Genomic DNA, 19169 nt, shown 5'->3' with positions numbered 1-19169 from the left:
TCTGCCAATTCGAGTATGCGCAACTCACCTCGTTCTATAAGTGTAGCTAGTGTTCATCGGCATTGCTCAGCGATTCAACTGCGCAGGAGCTCGCAGTTCTCTTCGTTGACATAAATCATGAACTCATGGGAGCCCGTCGAGTCATTGCAATCAAACATGCACATATATTGACATTGCAACGTACAAAGAATTGAAGCGCCTGCAACTTAGCCATCTCACCACCACCGTAGTGAATCAATCTGGCGGTAGTTGGATGTCAGTTTGTCTGCGGTCTCCGCCTCGAGTTAAAGTCAATTCTATAATTAAAACCATCAAGCCTCGATAATTCCCGCTTAGCATGTTGTCCGACACAACTCGCTCCCATGGTGAGATGCGGGTGTATTTTACTCCACACGTATCGCTACCAATCTCTAACTCCCTCGACAAATATACCCTTATACTGATTGGATACCTGATGTTGTGATACCCTCTCGTGGGTCGCACGAAACAGGTACATCCCCCAGGTAAACTATACTGGATTAGTTGTGCCCCTGCTCCCCCAGTTCACCCTCGCATACTAATCCGAACTTAACTTCAGCCCGACACTTTTGTATGTGTGTGCAAATCACAATGGGACTCTTATTCTGCATTCACTTTATAAATATCGATCCCAAGGTGGAAGCAATGACAGTTGTCAAGCAGCAATACTATTGTATTCCCGCACCATATCCATCACTGTCCGGCAACGGTATGCATAACTGTAGAAGATCAATCATGATATTCAGAGAGAGGATCGTTCACTCTTACGAGCGCCATACTGTTCTAGAAACGGCTCGAAATGCCGGGGAATATAGGGTTGCGATGCCTCTGTCAATACGCAAATAGCATATAGTTGCAAAAGAAGGTTAAGCAACCCATTTCTCCATCTGCCATGTCTGACATATGGATCTCAATCTTGCACCGAATTCAAATCTGAACTGGGTTGTGCAATGACTCGGCACACAACAAGAGTTACGAGACAAAACGTTATCGGCTCAAGTGGTCACCCGAGCCATGCTTGCGTCCAACTAAGCGTCACTAAACACTAGATTTTTTTTGGAGGTCTTATCTGTATGGATACCTACTACCAACATCACGTAGGCGACTTGTCTCTCCTACTACGTGGAACTTTATCACCTATCTCGTACTATCAGCTCACACAGACGACTTGTCTCTTCTACTACGTTAAATTGTTCATCCTAAATCCCCTATCCCATATTACCAGCATCACACAGACGACTTGTCTCTCCTACTACGTTAAATTATTCGTCCTAAATCACCTATATCCCAAAATCACCTATCTCATACTACCAGCATCACGCAGACGACTTGTCCCTCCTACTACGTTAAATTATTCATCCTAAATCGCCTATCTCCCCAAATCACCCATCTCGTACTACCAGCATCACTTAACAACTTGTCTCTCCTACTACGTTGGATTATTCTTCCTAAATCACTTATCTCGCCGCTGTATCGTCACCAACCTAAATCCAACACCTGCATCGAGCTTGTCTCTAAACTGCTGCGGTATGTAGTGCCGCGGTGCTCTTTCGACCGTCATGGATATTCTCTCTTGGGCCTCAGCCTCTCTTGCCGCCTAGGTAGGGAATGATGGTTTGTATTTGCAGGTAGATATGAATGTACTGCGCGCCAGTAAGTGGTTCTCGCCAAATCAGGATTTAAAATCTGCTCGACAAGTCCAGAACGACAGCAATTAATCCAATATAACGACAGACTCGACGCTTGTGCTTCCCACAATACTATCTATAAATAAAAATATGACATTGAAGCTTCGAAATGGATAGCACGCATATTGACGAGAGATAGAAGCGAACGAACCTGCAGGAAATCATCGGATCCGTCTCTCTCCGGAGGGATAACGAGAAAGAATCGCCCATCTAGTTTCTGTACACGGATTATCGGAACACATCACAATATTGTTAGAAACGAAGTGTAGTGTCCGTTGAATAACACAATATTGATGGAAATAAAATACAATTTTTATTATTACATCACAACATTGTTAAAACTGAAGTTTTGTGTCCGTTGATTACATCAAAATATTGTTAGGAATGAATTGTAGTGTTTGTTGATTGATCACTGCTGCACTTTAAATTTGCATGGGAATGTGGCAAGAGGCCTTGCGACTAATAGCAAAGAACAGTACGCATATTTGATACAACTCTAAAGTTGACGATATATGATATCAGAGTCCAAAGCATGTACAAGTGTTACAGAAAACGGCAATATTCGCAATGTACCAAATGCTACTTGGCAGCTCGGCAACGTACGTGCTGGGCAATCAGATGAAATTTAACTACAAGTTGTGCACAACGAGGTATCGCACACAGACATGGGCATATTCATGCAGCAAGAGACTATTTAAGACGTGCATGAAACAGTCAATTTAGCCCTTCCTACTGATGACAAACATCACATAGCAGACAGGCGAAACAAGTGATCGGCAGAACTAGTAATGACACTTTACCAAATATCGTGGTATAATGTCCGTCACAATAGCCGTCGCGATGTGTCCTGTGTGGTAGATGATATCGGCAGCAATGATAACCTCATATGTTCCCAGCTCATCTGCTTCACGTGATCCGAAGTGTAATTTGCGGTCTCTGTCTAGGTCGCCCGTCACAAGTACTCCATCTGCTAGATACATCCGGTATAATTAACTCAAAGAAGAACTCATATGTAACTGCGTGTGGGCACTGCCTCGTGCGTTAAGCAGTAGAGCTGCCGTGTACCATAGTTTAAAGCCTCCACTGTGATGGCTGCACAGAGATCGTATAAAGGACTATGTTGCGATCAGGATGCTCTCGGATATAACAACAATGCCATAATACCCCCGACATTTCGAGTACATACCTCTCAGTCATATGTAACAACGAATTGTGTACAACCTCGTCCGCGGTACTATGATGTGGTGCGAGTGCGAATCGATCGCTTCATCCTCATACCAAACGGAGCTTCACACAACTAACAATCATTGCATCAACACTGCCGTGGCTTTTAACCACATCTGATATGACAATCTACATACCTTCCACAGGAGTGTAGAGATCCGGAGTCTCGCCACCCCATCTCAGCACCAGTGCAGGTTGCAGCACGCTTGCCATGTGCGCGCCCATCTTCGCTTCTGATCTATTTTGTTCTAAAGTCGGAGTGAGCGCTACTTCGCCATCGGTCATCACAACCGATTTTGCAAATATCGCTGTCAATACTCCTGCGCGCGTCAAAAAGCAGAATAGTAAGCTTTATAATGTTTAAGTGATAAAAGTGATCTGCACAAGGCGGCAACATAGTCGTATGCGCTCATGTTCAAATACCTTTAAACCCCTTTCTGAGCGGCACATGCCTCTGTACAATACTGCGAACGCTACTGAAGTTTAATAATTTAAAGGCGATGAAGGTCACGAGGCATCGCTGAATATCTCTGCCGCTTAATATAACTACTCCTAACTGGGAGAGACCCGCCGAACTGCTCAAAACGCTTACAATCACGCTCGAATGCAGTAGCTGTGGTTGGGTTTTATATGGTTATGTGTCACCCTTACCCAGTGAATTCACATTCATCTGTATATTCTCTCGGGTAGATCGAACACTATAAGAGTTCATCCTCATCGAGTGCACATGCAGCTATTGTCCTTGCTTTACAGGGTCTCGGTTAGAAGAAAACAAACGAGCAACTCACCTGCTAACCCACAGCCCGCACCCAGTTCCAATACATCCTTGTTCCGCACGTGAATCCCCAATTCTCCTTCTAACAGCCAGGTGGCGAACACTTGAGCCCCCGGCCATACTTCGAAACCTAGACCACCTGACGTGAAGGTTCCCTGCAGACCCATAAAATAGAAAAATTGAGAGGTCGTCGTGCGTATGTGTCCATTGCAATACTTTCTTCAAATGCTCACTTAAGTATATTGAAGGGCCGTCGGGCACGAGTATAATATCATCCAGTGATAGACTGAAAAGTAGAATCTCAAGTATTCGTACACGCACACAGTCACTAGTATACCCGAAGATATATACGATAGGAATAGTGAACATATTCAAAGTCACCGATACATGTAGTAACGAGATGCACACCCAGACATGGGTATTGCATTTGGACGTAGACCTATACGCACCTCAGCGAGACGTAAATCAACAGACCATATGCATTCGCCTGATCTGGCCACCTCAAACCCAGGATACTCACACACACCGCACACAGGCGAATGGGAGGTATAATAAGTCTGTGTCACAACACCTCTAGATGCTACGGGTGAGGCTAACCGCCCCAATGGCACAGATGCCCAATCCATTACTTGCGCTGCTAGTTCGATCTGCTCGATATCGCCTGTTCGTGTGGGTGGTTACTTGCGTTTAAAATGAACAGGCACTCCAAACGGAGGGAATTAGCTAGTATCTACAATATGTCTATTGACAGATTGCTCAAAAGTGACAGTGCTTGAGCTAAAAAAAGTGGCCCTTAAAATTCATCGACACCGAACTGCAGAGGGTTTCACGCTACCTGTCATCATGAGCTTCGTCATACGCTTTAACAACCGTGTCAGAGTGTCTATAGTACCGTATTGCCTCGCTTGTGCGTCCACATCATCGATAACAGTTATGATTGTTAGTAGTTGCAGACACTCGCACATCATTTCCAACGCAGCCACACTCTCCCAATTCCAGCGCGGCAGAACCACTCCTACATAGATGGAATTGAGAACTATCAGTAAATTTTAAGCGAATAATAACAATAGCTATACTGGTCATCATTGTTTCGGCACAGATGAAATAAACACATCGATGAGCAGCCACACAAATATCATGCATGGTTCTTCCCAATGGCTCTAGTCACTCTGTCTAGTTCTCAATCCAAGATATGAATTTCCATTCCACAAGATCGTTTGAGATCAACTGAATTTTGCAATTCAATCTTCTTTTTAGTGGAGAGTAAACTCAGTTCGTTTACACATTTATTTGATCGTTCCTTCATAGGGAGCTTCCCATAGAAACGAACAGGCTCTCTGAATTATCGTAGAGCAGTGTCTGTCGGGACCAAAGCATCCGTTGTATTAAACTTTTGCTGAAGGTGATGGCTCATCCTTTATTCTATGAGCTTTCCGCACTCCCACCCACTGGCAGACAGTCTATCGGCTTTAGAATGTATTCCAACATTGGTATGCTCATGTACAAGCATATTTGTAGTGAAATTCGCGAAAAGTCTTGCCTAGTCACTAGTACAAACACTCATCTCTCTGCAAATGAAATCGTCCTGCAGAGCTCCAATGCATCTATGGTACCATACGCGGAATTTTCGAAAAAAAATACAGTCCTTCTCCCGCAGCTTGTGTATGTGATAACTCTGAATTTCGACTTCGTAATCCTGTGTGGAAGATCTACATGATGTAGCCTGGAGCATTGCTATATCTTAGCACACTCGGGATTCCGAGCTCGAAGTAACAGCACGCGATAAAAAAATACATTATACTCAGACTAACAATCCATCGAATTTGCAATAGAGGTAATGCTGATCGTATATCACCTACTACTGTCGTACAGCAAACAGCCATCAAGACAATGATAAATACCGGACACTACAATAAGTTTGTCTACATATTCATGTTGTGCCCCTTGAATACTCGAACACTCGCAAACACACAAAGAAAAAAATCGTTTCTCGATAGAAGGCAGCAGAAGGTCACAGACACAGAACAGCAGCAGCGATGGCGAGGATATGCTAGCCTCAAAAACGCACACCGCAATGAAACACACTTGCGAGTATTGCTTACGCAAAATATAATCACCTTTAAATTTGTATCTCACCAATAAATGTGTATGTATGCGTCTATACGTACATTAGAACTGGCCTATCATGTCATACTAACACCTACGCGCACAAAACTAGTCATGCCATCACCGTGTACGTGTCAGAAAGTATTCCAATCTGATAGCAAAATCTCAATGGACCTTATATACAAACTCCAGGGATCACGATAAACCTCACAAGATAATTCGCGAAGTGAGTGAATTCTATATAGTAGTGTACGCTCGCAACATCTACACTTTCACGAGGGGCATTTGCGGGGTCCTTCCTGTTCCAGGCATACGATACAACCAGTTTCAATACAAATTATGTATATGAACATCTACCCCAACTATGTCCATACTCACAAACACGTTAAATGTATGTATGTATTTATACACAACAATACACATGATGTTGCTACTTCGTGTACAATTACATTTAGTCGGATTGGATGTATGCGTATAAACCTATATCGCGTAAAAAATACATACGTATACACCTACATAAAAATGTGGTTATAAGTGCACTTAGGCGTATGTATAACTCTTGCAAACTTCAAGCTTCATATGGTTTTGGTGACTTCAATGCTTGAGTCTATTTGTAGCGGCTCATATAAAGTGTTTTGTCTAATAAACTGTTGTGCGTGTACATTCCGCCACTGACATGGTGCTCTAAACACCAGACTATGCATAAAACCAGCTTCAGCTCTTATAAAAAACTATCAACCTATACAAATATATACTCATGTATACCTATGAGCACATACAGATATGCGTAACACACATATGCCTTTTACTAAGCTGGCCCATAAAAACATTGGCATATGATATTGGGTAACCTATACATCTATTATCTATTACAAGATTCACTTACCCATTGGCATACGTGTATCCTCAGCCGCCCCCACCAAACCCCTCAGAACACACAGCAGCAGCTCGTGCCCATCGCACGGCCAATGTTTAGCGGCTATTGTACCGTAATCGAATGGATGTATCAGTGATAAGCGTACTCGCCTATACACTCTGAGAAGTACTGTACTATCCTTTGCCTCTCTCAATGCATAAGTAATTGCCTCGGCAAGCGATGCATTTTCTATAGATGATGTGGATTGTTTGGGTTGGATTGGAAAGGCCATGTTTGTAGACATAAAGTTATGCTGTCATAGGGCTAAGACCAAATGACACCAATTATTTGAGTGTCTGTGAACGTTCATGCAAGGCTCGATTGTGTTATCTTTTGTAGTATATAATACTGTCTATAAGGAGATTGCTAGTGGTGTGCACTGCTAAGGGCATGTAACGTTCTGGAAGTGCTAGCTTACTATGTACAGCATATATGTATTAATTTAAATTTGTATGTGTACTACGACAAAGTAGAGTTTAAAATAGTCAAGTCTCACAGCGACAGTCTCACAGACTGACTGTCGTGTGCAATGTGAGCCCGCCAAAATATTTCTATTGGCTGGTTTTGTTGGTGACGGTCAGTACAGCCCAATCGAACATCGATTAAAGCAAGTAAATAATATTCTGATGACACTGATGCAGCAGCTGAAAAGTCACTGAAGTGTGAACCCTGAATTGATAAAAATGCATGTCCCCTATGTACCTGCTTATTCTGCATTGCAGGAGGGCTATTTATATTAAACCCAAGTTATAATTTTAGTACATATATCTAGCACATACTCTAGCACATATATATGTATACACACCCTAACACATAACGAACTCTAAACCAGTAATTTGATCGAAACATATCAGCAACTACGTCCGCTACTTGCGGGGTTTTGCACAACTCGTACATATAATGACTTCTATGCCCGAGGGGTCGCGGGTTGACCCCATCAGCTCCATCGCACCGGAATTTACAGTGGAGGGACAATGTGAATCGAATGGGTAAGTGTGTGAGATATTGCGTGGTTCTTGATGAATTCTGAATGCTTGTTGCTTCCGAAGAAATGAGATGGGATGGTTCAGTGATGAAACTTTACCAGTTGAGTTTGTAGAGATACTATGAGTTTGGCATCGGATCCGTCTGAAGAACTGTTTTGGATGGATATGTATCTATAATCTTATGTTTCTGGATTATACCATGAACATTACATTCTTCCGACAAAACTACTAGGTTGGGTGAGTAAGCAAGACCTTGTGTATATCTCTAGGAATACTATGAGTGTTTGATCCTTCTAAAGAACTGTTCTCATCGGGATCTGATAGTGCACAGCTTCGTACTTTTATCGTATCGTCGCTCGTTTGTACCTTGGAAGATTTTAATGTATGTATTCTACACACGAAACTTATAAATGTGTTGCTAACTGACATTCTAGCAAATTGTGATACGTTTTGTATGGAACTAGTGGTACTTCAGTCGTATGATTGCGATACGCTTATAGTGTCGATTCGATAATATCAATCGTGTATCACCTGTCGCTGAATCATGTGGAAGGTGCGACAAATTTGTAATAGCTCAAAAGAAAAGTTTTACATTCCGGTCTTCTGAACTAATAAAATAATATAGACTGCCATGGTATCTTGTTTCGACGAGTAGCTACACTTGTCAAACAGTTTGAGCTCAACCTTACACGGCATGAATCGATAAGCATTGAGTGTAATATTTGGCAATTAAATATGTACAAACAAGGCAGGCAGTATTGTATATCATGATACTCGCCACCAAAGTTACTTTTCAGCGGATATGTTTCATAGGGGGCATTCCAATTGAGTATCGTATTCTATGAGCGTGCGATCTCACGAGCGAGGGTGGTAGTCAGACACTTTGCATATGAACTCTGCCTCTTGAAAATTGCAAGGAAGTATTTAAGTGCTCGAATAACATCACTAGGGAACGAAATTAGAATCCCAGCAGATACCTGTGTGACAAAAAAATCGTTTGTGCAGATAATCATTCACTGGGTTCGACAAGCACGAAGCTACACCGATATTTCCATTGAAATCTAGTAGTGAGGCATTTTACAAGCAATCCAGTCTGTTGTACACAACGCACCTGAGGTTCCTAATATCATAAACTACTTTAATAGGAGTGCTCCGGCAGAGACGCCCGTGGAATCCATGGCTCCCACCATCGAAGCGCTCGGGAGTGTTGTGGCTGGCATGACTGATTCCATCGGGCTCGCATTTCAGGTATCATACTTGTGCGTTCTTAATTTGTGATTACTTCTGAGTAGCCAGCGATGTATTTGTGCATTTATATATAGCTGTTGTGGTTCTCGTAAAGCCAATATTGAACCTCAAAGCCACTGGGTGTACGGGTTTGGTAGACATGTTTAATTACTTGATGGCATCGCTGATTGTTCTGTGTGGTAGTGTACTATCAGTATACTGCATATACTAATATCGTGTCAGCAACATTGTAGTATATACAATCCATCTGTAATGTAGAAAAATAGTCAGAAAATAGTATGTGTGCATATTTCGGAAGCATCTTCAACGTGTACGCTAATTACGATATCAATTATAACACAACCTTCGTTGTGTTCAGAATATGGCTGAGACGGTTAACAACGCCAACAACCTGGCCGCATCTCTGAATACAATGATGGAGTCCATTGTGTTACGATCACTTCACGTAGGTATGTCAGACACTCATATGCGTATGTATGCTTTTCTGTTCAAATATGAACTAGCAACACGTGTTGTCGCAAATTTCTAACATTGGCAAGTGCTACCACGAATTATGGCCCAGCGTGTACTTTCTGAACCTATAACCTGTGTAAGACACCTTGATCATCCAATGTATTTGCTTTGTACCTGCGGTGCCTCCAATCGAATCAAGTCTATCTACATTTATTTTTCATCGTCTCGCAGGCATGACTCATGTACACCTCAAACGCTAGGGCCTTGTGAAATACGTGGTCTAAATTAAAGATCCCTATGTTTTCTGTTGGAATATTCCATATTCGGCAACATATGAAGTTCCTGTGTCAAATTCAACTGAGTTGTTAATGTGGAGATGGCACCAGTAATTTTCCAACCCAGCTCCTCCACAATGTTAGCTGCTTTTTAATTGAGGTACCGTGTTTTATATAGAGGTGAACGTGCGATCTCCGGCCGGTCAAGCTGATAGATCCGGGCCCATTGTTTCCGTAACAGTGCACAACAATAATCCGATGGACCTCCACGACCTTAAGCTGGGCTTCAGTATCAAGAAGAACCAGGTGAGGATTCTAAATCCGCTGCGATTGTCTTTGTATTGAAGTCTGTTCGAAAGGTGTGAGATGTGGTACTAGTCTGAGATGTCAAGGCATATTTTAAAGAACCATGGTCCGTGGACAACTTTTCCAGAGAGAATACTCGTATGCATATGCGGAGCATGAATGTCGTCTATCTATTTTCTCATATACTTGTATGTTGATGTATACGAGTTTTACCAGACATTTGTATGTCTACGCGATAGACACCTTGGAAATGCATTTGACACCGCCGTGGTTTTTCTTGTTACTGTGACAATGCCTATACTCAATGTGCAGTATAATCTTAGCTCATTGATATGCCTGACTTGTTATGGAAGTGGTGTGGCTTGATTGTGACACTTGTCAATGTCCATGCTTGATCATGGTTTCAAAGTTATGCTATATCGTATATAACTGTCTGTGACCGTTGCAGTGATCAGAATTTGAAAGTATATCATACCCAAAACAGTGGATGTAATGTCACGTCCTTTAGTTGCCATAGCAGAATAGTTCAGTGGGGTGCAAGTACAATACATTTTGCTATCACTCAGAACATGAACATGTTGCAATACAGTGCGCATTGAGTTGGAAACCTAAATCAATTCGCGTGTGGAAATCACACCTGCTATGTTCACAGGCAATGGTATCAACTACGTTCAACAGATTGATGGACAAATGCCAAACTTCATGTCGGTGTTGTGACACGAACGCACCGAACTTGACTGTCGATGTACTCAAAGCTGGTGATAAATATCAGGTGGAATGGTATATCACGCTGCCACACTTAGATCAAGTAAGTGCACATATAAGTGGATATGTATGAAATACAATACAGAGAATCGCCACTCGCGTAGTATCTGGGGATGATTATGACTCATATGGAGACTCTTGCTCGCGAGCAGATACGAAGTCGAGTGTTATACGATAGAAAGGACTGAAAAATGCAAGCTTGTACCATTTTGTACACGCCGTGGCGATCTTTGGCTGATGAGTATTCTATCCAAACCTTTTGACTATTCCTGTTCAGGTCAATATCACAACGCAATTATCCGTCAAATCACCGGTATTTAACATCACAGGAACTGTGCTCCAAACTGAGCATGTGAGCGGCATATACACCATACATCAGGTAACCCTAAGCATGTGGTATGAGTCTCCGCGCGTGGAAGTCGGCATTGGCTCTTGATTCGTATTACATGCTATGACTGCCTCGTCTTGAGTGTACGTGTCAGACCAGTTGAAGTATGTTGCATCTCCTGCACAAATCCATATGCATGCTTGAATCGCAATGCAACACACGAGTGAATCGTGGCGTGTGTAGTGCTAAATGTACAACATGAGGTAACCCGATGCGCATCTCGCGTTAAACAGTTGCGCATCTCGCGTTGATGAAAATATGTCAGTGTCATATGTATGTACGAAGCCCTGAGTACCATCCGTGCACTCAAGAGTAGTTTCTCGTACTCAAATCAAGTATTAAACATGCAGGCAATTTTTGCTGGATTCGATTGTTGGGATTGCAGGCTGGTGCAGCGAGGCTACAACCCCTTATCATGAAATCTGAAAGTGTATAGTCATTTTAAATGCATTGTCTTTGTGCTACTAGGTGAAGCGAAGGTTCATAAACACTACGAGACCACAGAAAATCCCCGAAACAGAACGTCAGAATGAATCGGCACAGGCTGAGATCTCTGCTATGGCCCTGAGACAGTTATTTGATATCTCCCCTGTCGATGGTGTGCCTCTCGGGTCTGAATTCGTATTCGAATCCCAGGTATGTTGTACTTGTTGTGGTACGAGAGGCTTCATTTATATTGGTGAACCATCAATGCAACAGATAATGCTCTGCTGTTCTACCTAGAGCAGTGCACGTTTTGTACATCAACACGTGCCAGGCATAACTGAATATACTTGAGATCTATCTGCGAGGGCTTGGGTCACAAATGCATAACTCGACCATTCTCGTGCTGTGCGCTACGATACTGTATCCGATAGATACAAGGTGAGAATGCCAGTCGGTGTCTTTATTGCTAAAGGCCCCCGCCACAGCCAAGCCTACGGTACGACTGAGACTACCAATTGATTTGTCGTCTATTTGCGCTAGATTGTTGTTTCCTCGAGGTTTCGGCCTCGTGCTGAAGTAGATATACAGATACATACAAAACTAGTCAAACTTTGTAGTCAAGTATTTATATAAGCGCGCGTTGTGTTCTTCCCTCATACCAGAACACGGAAACAGCCAAGAATCGACAAATACACTTTGTTGTCATCGGCATTGGGACCGCGAACGCCGCAAATCTTGTGCTAAGACACGTGTCGGGATGCAACGATGCCGACGAGGAAACACATGAGCCAAAAAAGTGTACCTTCACCGGCAAGCGCTTGTTGGAAGAAATGCAACAACTTGCTGTTTAATCTACCCAGTTTACCATAGTAGGGTGTCCCAAAACTGAAGAATCGTCTTCCTGATCAATCTGAGCGATACGCCGTTCTTACCTTTCATGTCTTGTCAGTAGTCTGACTTCACCCACAACGCTTGTCATCGAGAGCTCGGCAAAGTTATCTGATATGTGCAAACGCTCGCTCTGTCAAAGTGCTCCATTTAGGTATCCGCAGGGCCGAGAGTTTTAATATATATTACGATCTCTCACAAGTGCACTGGGCAAATGCTGGCTACAATTTTCAAATCGGCCTTCAGGACGATTCAAACATCGCGTATAATACAGTTGCGTCGCTTGTACAAATTTAAAGAGACAGCACTCGGAGTTCATGTCTTAATGTTTGCAGTATCACCTGCCAAGGTTGTGCTATAGAAAATGAGCGCTCAATTGGCCCACTAAATATGCGGAGAAACTACCGCACTACTTTAAATTAGAACGCAGAATAACGCCCATGAAACGACGCCTGTTCAGTTTATCTCCTGCAGAAACTATATACTTCGCAATAATCATAAGAATAATTAAATGTCGATAAAACAGTATTAATGAGTGTTTATTGGATGTCTAGAGTGAAAACACCAGGGCGAACTCCTTCGGCATCCAATTACACAATTGCAAATCGCCGTCCCACTAATTGACAATACTATGCTCCCAGTATTACCTATCCTTCACTTTGTCGGCATACTGACATTCGTGCAAGTCAATACTGATACGGGAACTAGTACTATCCAGAGTACTATCCAGGATGTTACACGGCTAATTTGGCTATGCTGTGATAGGCACTTAGCATCTTCATCGAGCTATACGTCCCTTTCGGCACATTTCAAAGTTGGATTATTGAGCACACGAAGTTCATCTGGCGCCTATACCGATTGTGTGTAGGCATTGCTGCAGATCGCACGACGTCAGGAGTATAGATAACTTTGTATACACTCGTAATGGTCCGAATTGCTACCCAGTTCGGAATACACATAGCTCATGGACAGTTAGTTCCCAGCGAAATGGACTGGCATGGTTGTGTCGGGTGGTGAAGTAGTGTTGGACCCGCCCGAAGGGGTTTTAAAATTGAGAACGCAACATCGGCAGTCTCTCAGCACCAACTACTTTCTTTCAGGATTGAGCGCGTAAAAGCCATTTGGGCTTGGGGGGAAATTGTCAGTATAATCTCGATGTCTCTGTTGACGGAGAACAACCCGCATGCAGATGTCAACGATCGAATGTGTGTAAACCGCTTTGAGCGGCTATATATCGGAGCTGCATCCTTACAGACGATGGATCCTATGCATTTCACACAGATGTTCATAGGCATTGTAGCATGTATCGCCACACAATGAATGACTGTGAAGCCATTTCTCCCGTCGAAATGGCGGTGTGCATCTCGGGGCAATTACGCTGCTATGATACGTAAAGACGAACAACGTACTTGTAAGCAGTTCGAAGGCACTCAAACATCGTGCCGTAGTCAGTTGTGTAACATCCGCTTCTGATCATTTCCCCATTCCAGACATGGACACCCACTCACCTTTTCTCTTACTGTAAAACAGGCGATCTACCTTCCCCTATCACGCTAACACCGCCACCATCATTATTCAAACCAGGCGGCACAGCATTAAAATTACTATCAGTGCCCACACCACCGTTATCGAACGCCTGCTGTTGATACCGTTGCTGCTGCTGTTGGTGGTGCTGTGCTAGTGGTTGGTAGCCACCCATACTCCCGTGTCCTTGTGAATAGGCCCCTTGTTGCACACCTCCAAGAGCCATACTACCGGCACCCATGGCCCCGCCAGTGTGAGTAAACGGCTGCGCAAGGGGATTCGCATGCGGCATCACATTCATATTCACAGCTGGACTGAACAGCGATCCATGGTTCATACGCAAATCATCGCCGTAGCTACTCAAAGATTGCACGTGCGTGTGTGCATGCATGGACATCTGCATTGGCATCTGCAAACTACCAGAATCGCCCGCGTTGTATGCCTGGCCTGGGCCGCCTCTACCACTCTCGCCCACACTGGCATTCGAGAAGATCTGCGTGAACCGAGGCCCTGAAGCCCCCAGCCCGGGCGGAGCCCGTTGGCTCTCCATTTGGCCCTCACTTGGTCTATATACACCCCCATCAACCCCTACACCCGAACCATTGACCCCATATCTTGGTCCAGCACCGGGTGCCGTGGCTCCAGCCCCAACAACAGGAGACGGTCGTCCCACCGCCCCCACAGTTTCGCTGGCGTGTGCCCCTGCATTCCCTGATGAAGGCAGTTGTCCGCTTGTATGTGCAAGAGAAATAGATTCAGAGGTGTTCGAATTCCACCCTGACACACCAGCATTCCCCTTGGTGTCGCCGTGGTTGTCTGCATTGTTGTTGGTGGTGTGGTGTTTGCTGTTGTGGCTACGGTTCCTCATGATCTCCCCACCACCATCAGTATTGTTCACCTTACTACCAATATTAGTGGGTGACTCTCCACTGCCCCCTCCATCGCCAATAACACTATTCACAGTACTGGTGGCCCTGGTCTTGGGATTGTGTTCCGTATCATCAGCCAAGAGCGCCGATCCCGCAGGTCCCGACTGCGGTGTGAACTTAGCGGTGTACGGCAACACATCCGAAGTCGCCCACATAGTGGAATGTGGTCGAGTGTGTCCAGGACCGTGCACATCCCCACCCACGCCAACGCCCACACCTAGATTCCACATTGGGCCTTGGTGAGGGTGTCGTTGTGTGTGATCGTAAGGATTGGATGGCTGTTGCAGTTGGTGTGCAGGCATAGAGCCGGGTGGCCCGGTCTGTGTGAGCGCGTGAGCGTGAGGCGATACGCGCGAATTTCCACTCGACCATGGCGCTGTATTTACCGCCATGGGCTGGTTCACACCCATCGCCCTGGGAATTTCCTCATTCGCCTTGAGACTAGGCGACACTGGAGCCCCCCCTCCCAAGCCGCTTTGGCCTGCCCCACCCACGCCCACTCCCACAACAGGTGGCTGCATCTGTGGTCCCGGAGAGGTTCTGGCCCATATACTGGCCGATGTATTCAGAAGGTCCATGCCACCCGATGTCGACGGCGGTTTCGCGAAAAACGAGCTCTTCAGCAGAGCTTCCGGTAGACTTGCTTCCCCCGGAGAGCCGATCACAGCCTTGGCACTTCCTCCCTGTATGTTAGACTGTGCGTACGACTGAGGCTGTGAGTACTTCTGATTCGGCGCGTGCCCATGTGCGTCTACAGTGGGATTTGAATAGTTTCCTCTAGCAGAAGCATTCACATCACTGCTAATATCGCCATTGCGATTCGAGGCGGCCTGTCCCACCAGCCCCACGTTCGCATACCCGCCCTGCTGCGGTACATCATGCGCAGTGTTCTTCTGTGGGCCATTCCCATCGTATTCATCTCCTGAGGTGTCCAGTTCTTTCCACCAGTCTGGTGCAGTGTACTCATTGAACTCGTACCGCTCATCTTCGCCTTCCTCTTCTCCCTCGTTTCCTTCCACATCTAACACATCGGGATCATTGTCCTCATAGTCGCTCAGCAGCCCATACGGCACACTACCATACGCATGTTCGTCCATGCCCAGGTTATTGCCAGCGGGATTGCCCAGACCGGGGGGTGCTCGCATCGCAGGCGCCTCAGTACCATACTCCCCATCGCGGTGTTGCTGGTACTCGCGAGTCCTGTGTTGGTGCGGGCCCATATCCCTGACCCCACTCGACGTATTACTATCAGCGTCAAGCCATGCAGATAGTACTGAACTGTCTTCTGCCTCGCCAGCTCCACCAACCCCCCGATAGCCCCCACTCATGGGCAAACCATCCCGTCCCTGCACACAGCTGCCCGTCACCTTGGCAACGCTGAAGGTGATACGCGAAGGCTTTGTGGTGCAGTTGAGAAACTTATCGCCTGGTGGCACTCTTGCGAGCCACACGCCCAGTCCTACCAGGTAGTATATGCGTGCACGCTTCTCGGCCTTCTCATCGTACTTGGACCGCAGATCAATGTGTGTCAAACATCTCGAAGTAGGTATGAAACCCTCCAACTCAACGTCCTCGGGTAACGCGCGTCTAGGCTCCTGGTGCCAGAAAGTGGGGACAGACGCCACCCGCTTCCACTCAAAGGACGATATACTCCACGGCAGCACAGTCAATAGCACGGCTAGCAATCTCCCTACATCCTCACTCCGGAGTGTCTCAGATGAGTACGGGTCAAGCCCACCATATCCGGCTCCACCTACCATATTGCGTCTTTCCGCATCTCTACTGTTGCCGCCTTCTTTCGCATTCGCACGCCCACTACCAGGGCCCATCCCGCAATTGGTACCGCTATTGTTTTCGCTGCCCGCCCAAGGCAAGTCACTGAGCGATTCCCCAGACGTTACCCCGCCCAAACTCGCGCCAGCACCCTCGGGAGGCGAGTTCATACCAGGCCGAAATGTTTTCTTGTTGTACAAGTAGCCCTGCACCCACTCGTTGCAAGACACCCAATCCAAGAACACCTTGATACTCTTCAGATGCGGAACATCCTTCCCCAACGATCCGAACGAAGCACTACTCCCGGTCCCTGTGGTCCCACTCCCTCCAGCAGCCGCTCCCACTTTCGACCCGCTATTTAAACCTGTACCATCCTTGGTATTGTTCGGATTACTACCAGGCTTGCCACTCGCACGGGCATCCTCACGACCGTCCCGGTTACCACCATCTCTATTCCCACCGCCCCGGCGCCTCTGATTGCGCGCACGTTTGCGGTCACGATTGGATTCGGCGGTACTGTCACTGAGCAGCTTTGCGAGGCCCTTGGCACTGCGTATGCACACCAGCAACACGCGAACCACAAACTTCATGCAGAAGGAAAACATTTGCAGGTCGCCCGGGTTCGGGTTAGGGTCGCACACACCGTTTAAAGCGTCCAGAGCTGTTACATTGACTATCATCATGCGCAACGTAGCCGTCTCACTCAAACCTTTGCCCTTTAGAAGGCCCCGCAACGACTCTAAAACAAAGTTCGCCACCACTTTGAACTCCTGCGACGCGCACTCGTCCGCCTCCCGCATACCGTGCAGCTGCACAAAGCGTGCGAACAATTCGTTGATCTGCTTTGCGCGTGACAAGGGTCTGACACTTGGCCTATTTGGGCCCTTTTTAGATCCAGAAAGTCGATTACTGTCTGTGCGATTGTCGCCCATCTCAGAATACCTTAAATTGTTGCCACTCTTTCCACCTGAACCCATACTGTTGCCCGTGTTCGCACCGCTTCTGGACTCAGCATTGGTGAAAGCGGGGACCAATACAGATGGCGTAGGGCCCAGGCGCTGCCGATTGTTCTCGAATAGCGCCTTCACATTATCACCAGAATTGTGAAACGGAGATATGCAATTCAAGCTGCGTGCATAGTGATACAACGCACTCATCTCATCCCCCAGGTACGTTGCAATCACACCCAGTTGATTATGCGGGGACCCACTCAGAGGATCTAATCGTGTGGCAAAGGTGTAGAAATAACGCGCAGTATCATATGTTTTTCGTGTCGAGCTGCCTAGAAGCTCTCTGTATCTTGCTATATCACCCAGAAACACTATACACCTGTGCACTGCCTGCCTACCAGCGTCACGCACATGTGCCTCAACCGCATCATTTCTTCGAGGTGTGTACGTTGCCATGCCAACGCGATCGTAGTCGTTCACCCCAAGCATTGCTACACCATATCTATTCCTTAGGGATACCACTAACTGATAATAGAACCCATACGCCATAGCTAAGAACGACTCAAACGCCCGCTGAACACCCTGTAACTGCTCTGCATTGTCTTTGACGCGTGCACACCACCGTCTATATTCATCAATGCTCTTATGAAAACACACCTTCCATAAACGCTGCTCAATATCATGTGTACTAGCGTACAGTATGTTATGTAGTAGTACATCTGTGTATAGTTGGCGTAGTTGCCCTCTAAGGAGAGAGTGAACCATGTCGCCCGGAGTGCCCGTGGGCTGGCTTGTAACCTCGCGCATCTCATTCTCGAGTGCGGCTATCTGTGCAAGCAGACTATCTTGACTTTGATTCACTATAGACATCTTTGTTCAGCAGGTATATTATTTCTATCAAAGATCGAATACGAAATGGATATAGAATATATCTGCATCTATACACGTCACCGCTGTAGATGGCGACTCGCGCTTGGTATCTCCAACCTGAGATTCTTATTGAATCACCACATGATTTTTTATGAGAGAGCACACTGTGTAATCAATGCACCAGCGTGTCCGTTTACTACGGATCAATGTTTAGTCGTGATTTGATAGGTGGCACATATGTATATCACCTGTATACAGTGTACTTGTAGATTTGCCTTGTGAGCGCGTTTGTCGACTGTTGTCGACAGACATCCTGTTGTGATTTTCACATATGGCGGCATCTGTCGAGGACCAAAATTGTTTCGGTTTTTATAACTTTTAAGTAAAAACTTGGTTTACACCAATCTCAATCATAAAAGAACCAAAACAGACGAGACGTCGTCTCGCGACTTTAAATATACGATCCCAGTGGGATTCTATGCAAAGTGGTTCAGTGTGAGAATATGCATTGAGTATACATGACATTGATCGTGTTGTGTGCCTCCCTTGCACAAAATTCATAAAGTTGGTTATCAACGCTACAGCCAACCAGGATAAATTCTATAGATATATATATATATATATATATATATATATATATATATATATATAGTAGTACGTA

At 45.5% G+C, this 19169-nt stretch overlaps 3 protein-coding genes across 3 annotated transcripts; 1 reads left to right on the top strand and 2 right to left on the bottom strand.

Annotated features, from left to right (window-relative positions):
- Window positions 1-1471: 1471 nt before the first annotated feature.
- On the bottom strand, window positions 1472-3872 carry SARC_00841 (hypothetical protein; the record flags this gene model as incomplete). Its single annotated transcript, XM_014305458.1, has 5 exons — window positions 1472-1615; window positions 1858-1923; window positions 2507-2676; window positions 3068-3250; window positions 3719-3872. 5 exons carry the CDS (start codon window positions 3870-3872, stop codon window positions 1472-1474), a joined length of 717 nt encoding a protein of 238 aa, XP_014160933.1.
- A 3755-nt stretch (window positions 3873-7627) lies between these two features.
- Window positions 7628-12669, top strand: SARC_00840 (hypothetical protein; the record flags this gene model as incomplete). Its single annotated transcript, XM_014305457.1, has 8 exons — window positions 7628-7716; window positions 8859-8961; window positions 9320-9410; window positions 9868-9995; window positions 10648-10803; window positions 11038-11139; window positions 11617-11784; window positions 12237-12669. 8 exons carry the CDS (start codon window positions 7628-7630, stop codon window positions 12423-12425), a joined length of 1026 nt encoding a protein of 341 aa, XP_014160932.1. The 3' UTR covers window positions 12426-12669.
- A 316-nt stretch (window positions 12670-12985) lies between these two features.
- SARC_00839 (hypothetical protein) lies at window positions 12986-18794 on the bottom strand. The gene has a single exon (XM_014305456.1). The coding sequence runs from the start codon at window positions 18506-18508 to the stop codon at window positions 13979-13981; it is 4530 nt and encodes a 1509-aa protein (XP_014160931.1). The 5' UTR covers window positions 18509-18794; the 3' UTR covers window positions 12986-13978.
- Window positions 18795-19169: the final 375 nt, after the last annotated feature.

Source organism: Sphaeroforma arctica (assembly GCF_001186125.1).
Source record: "Sphaeroforma arctica JP610 unplaced genomic scaffold supercont1.29, whole genome shotgun sequence".
Taxonomy (NCBI): Eukaryota; class Ichthyosporea; order Ichthyophonida; genus Sphaeroforma; species Sphaeroforma arctica.
The sequence above is the reverse complement of the archived record's forward strand: the minus strand, read 5'-3'. Positions and strand labels throughout refer to the sequence as shown.

Coding starts and splice junctions, on each gene's coding strand:
- SARC_00839 (XM_014305456.1), bottom strand. CDS start 18,508: ATGTCTATAGTGAATCAAAGTCAAGATAGTCTGCTTGCACAGATAGCC.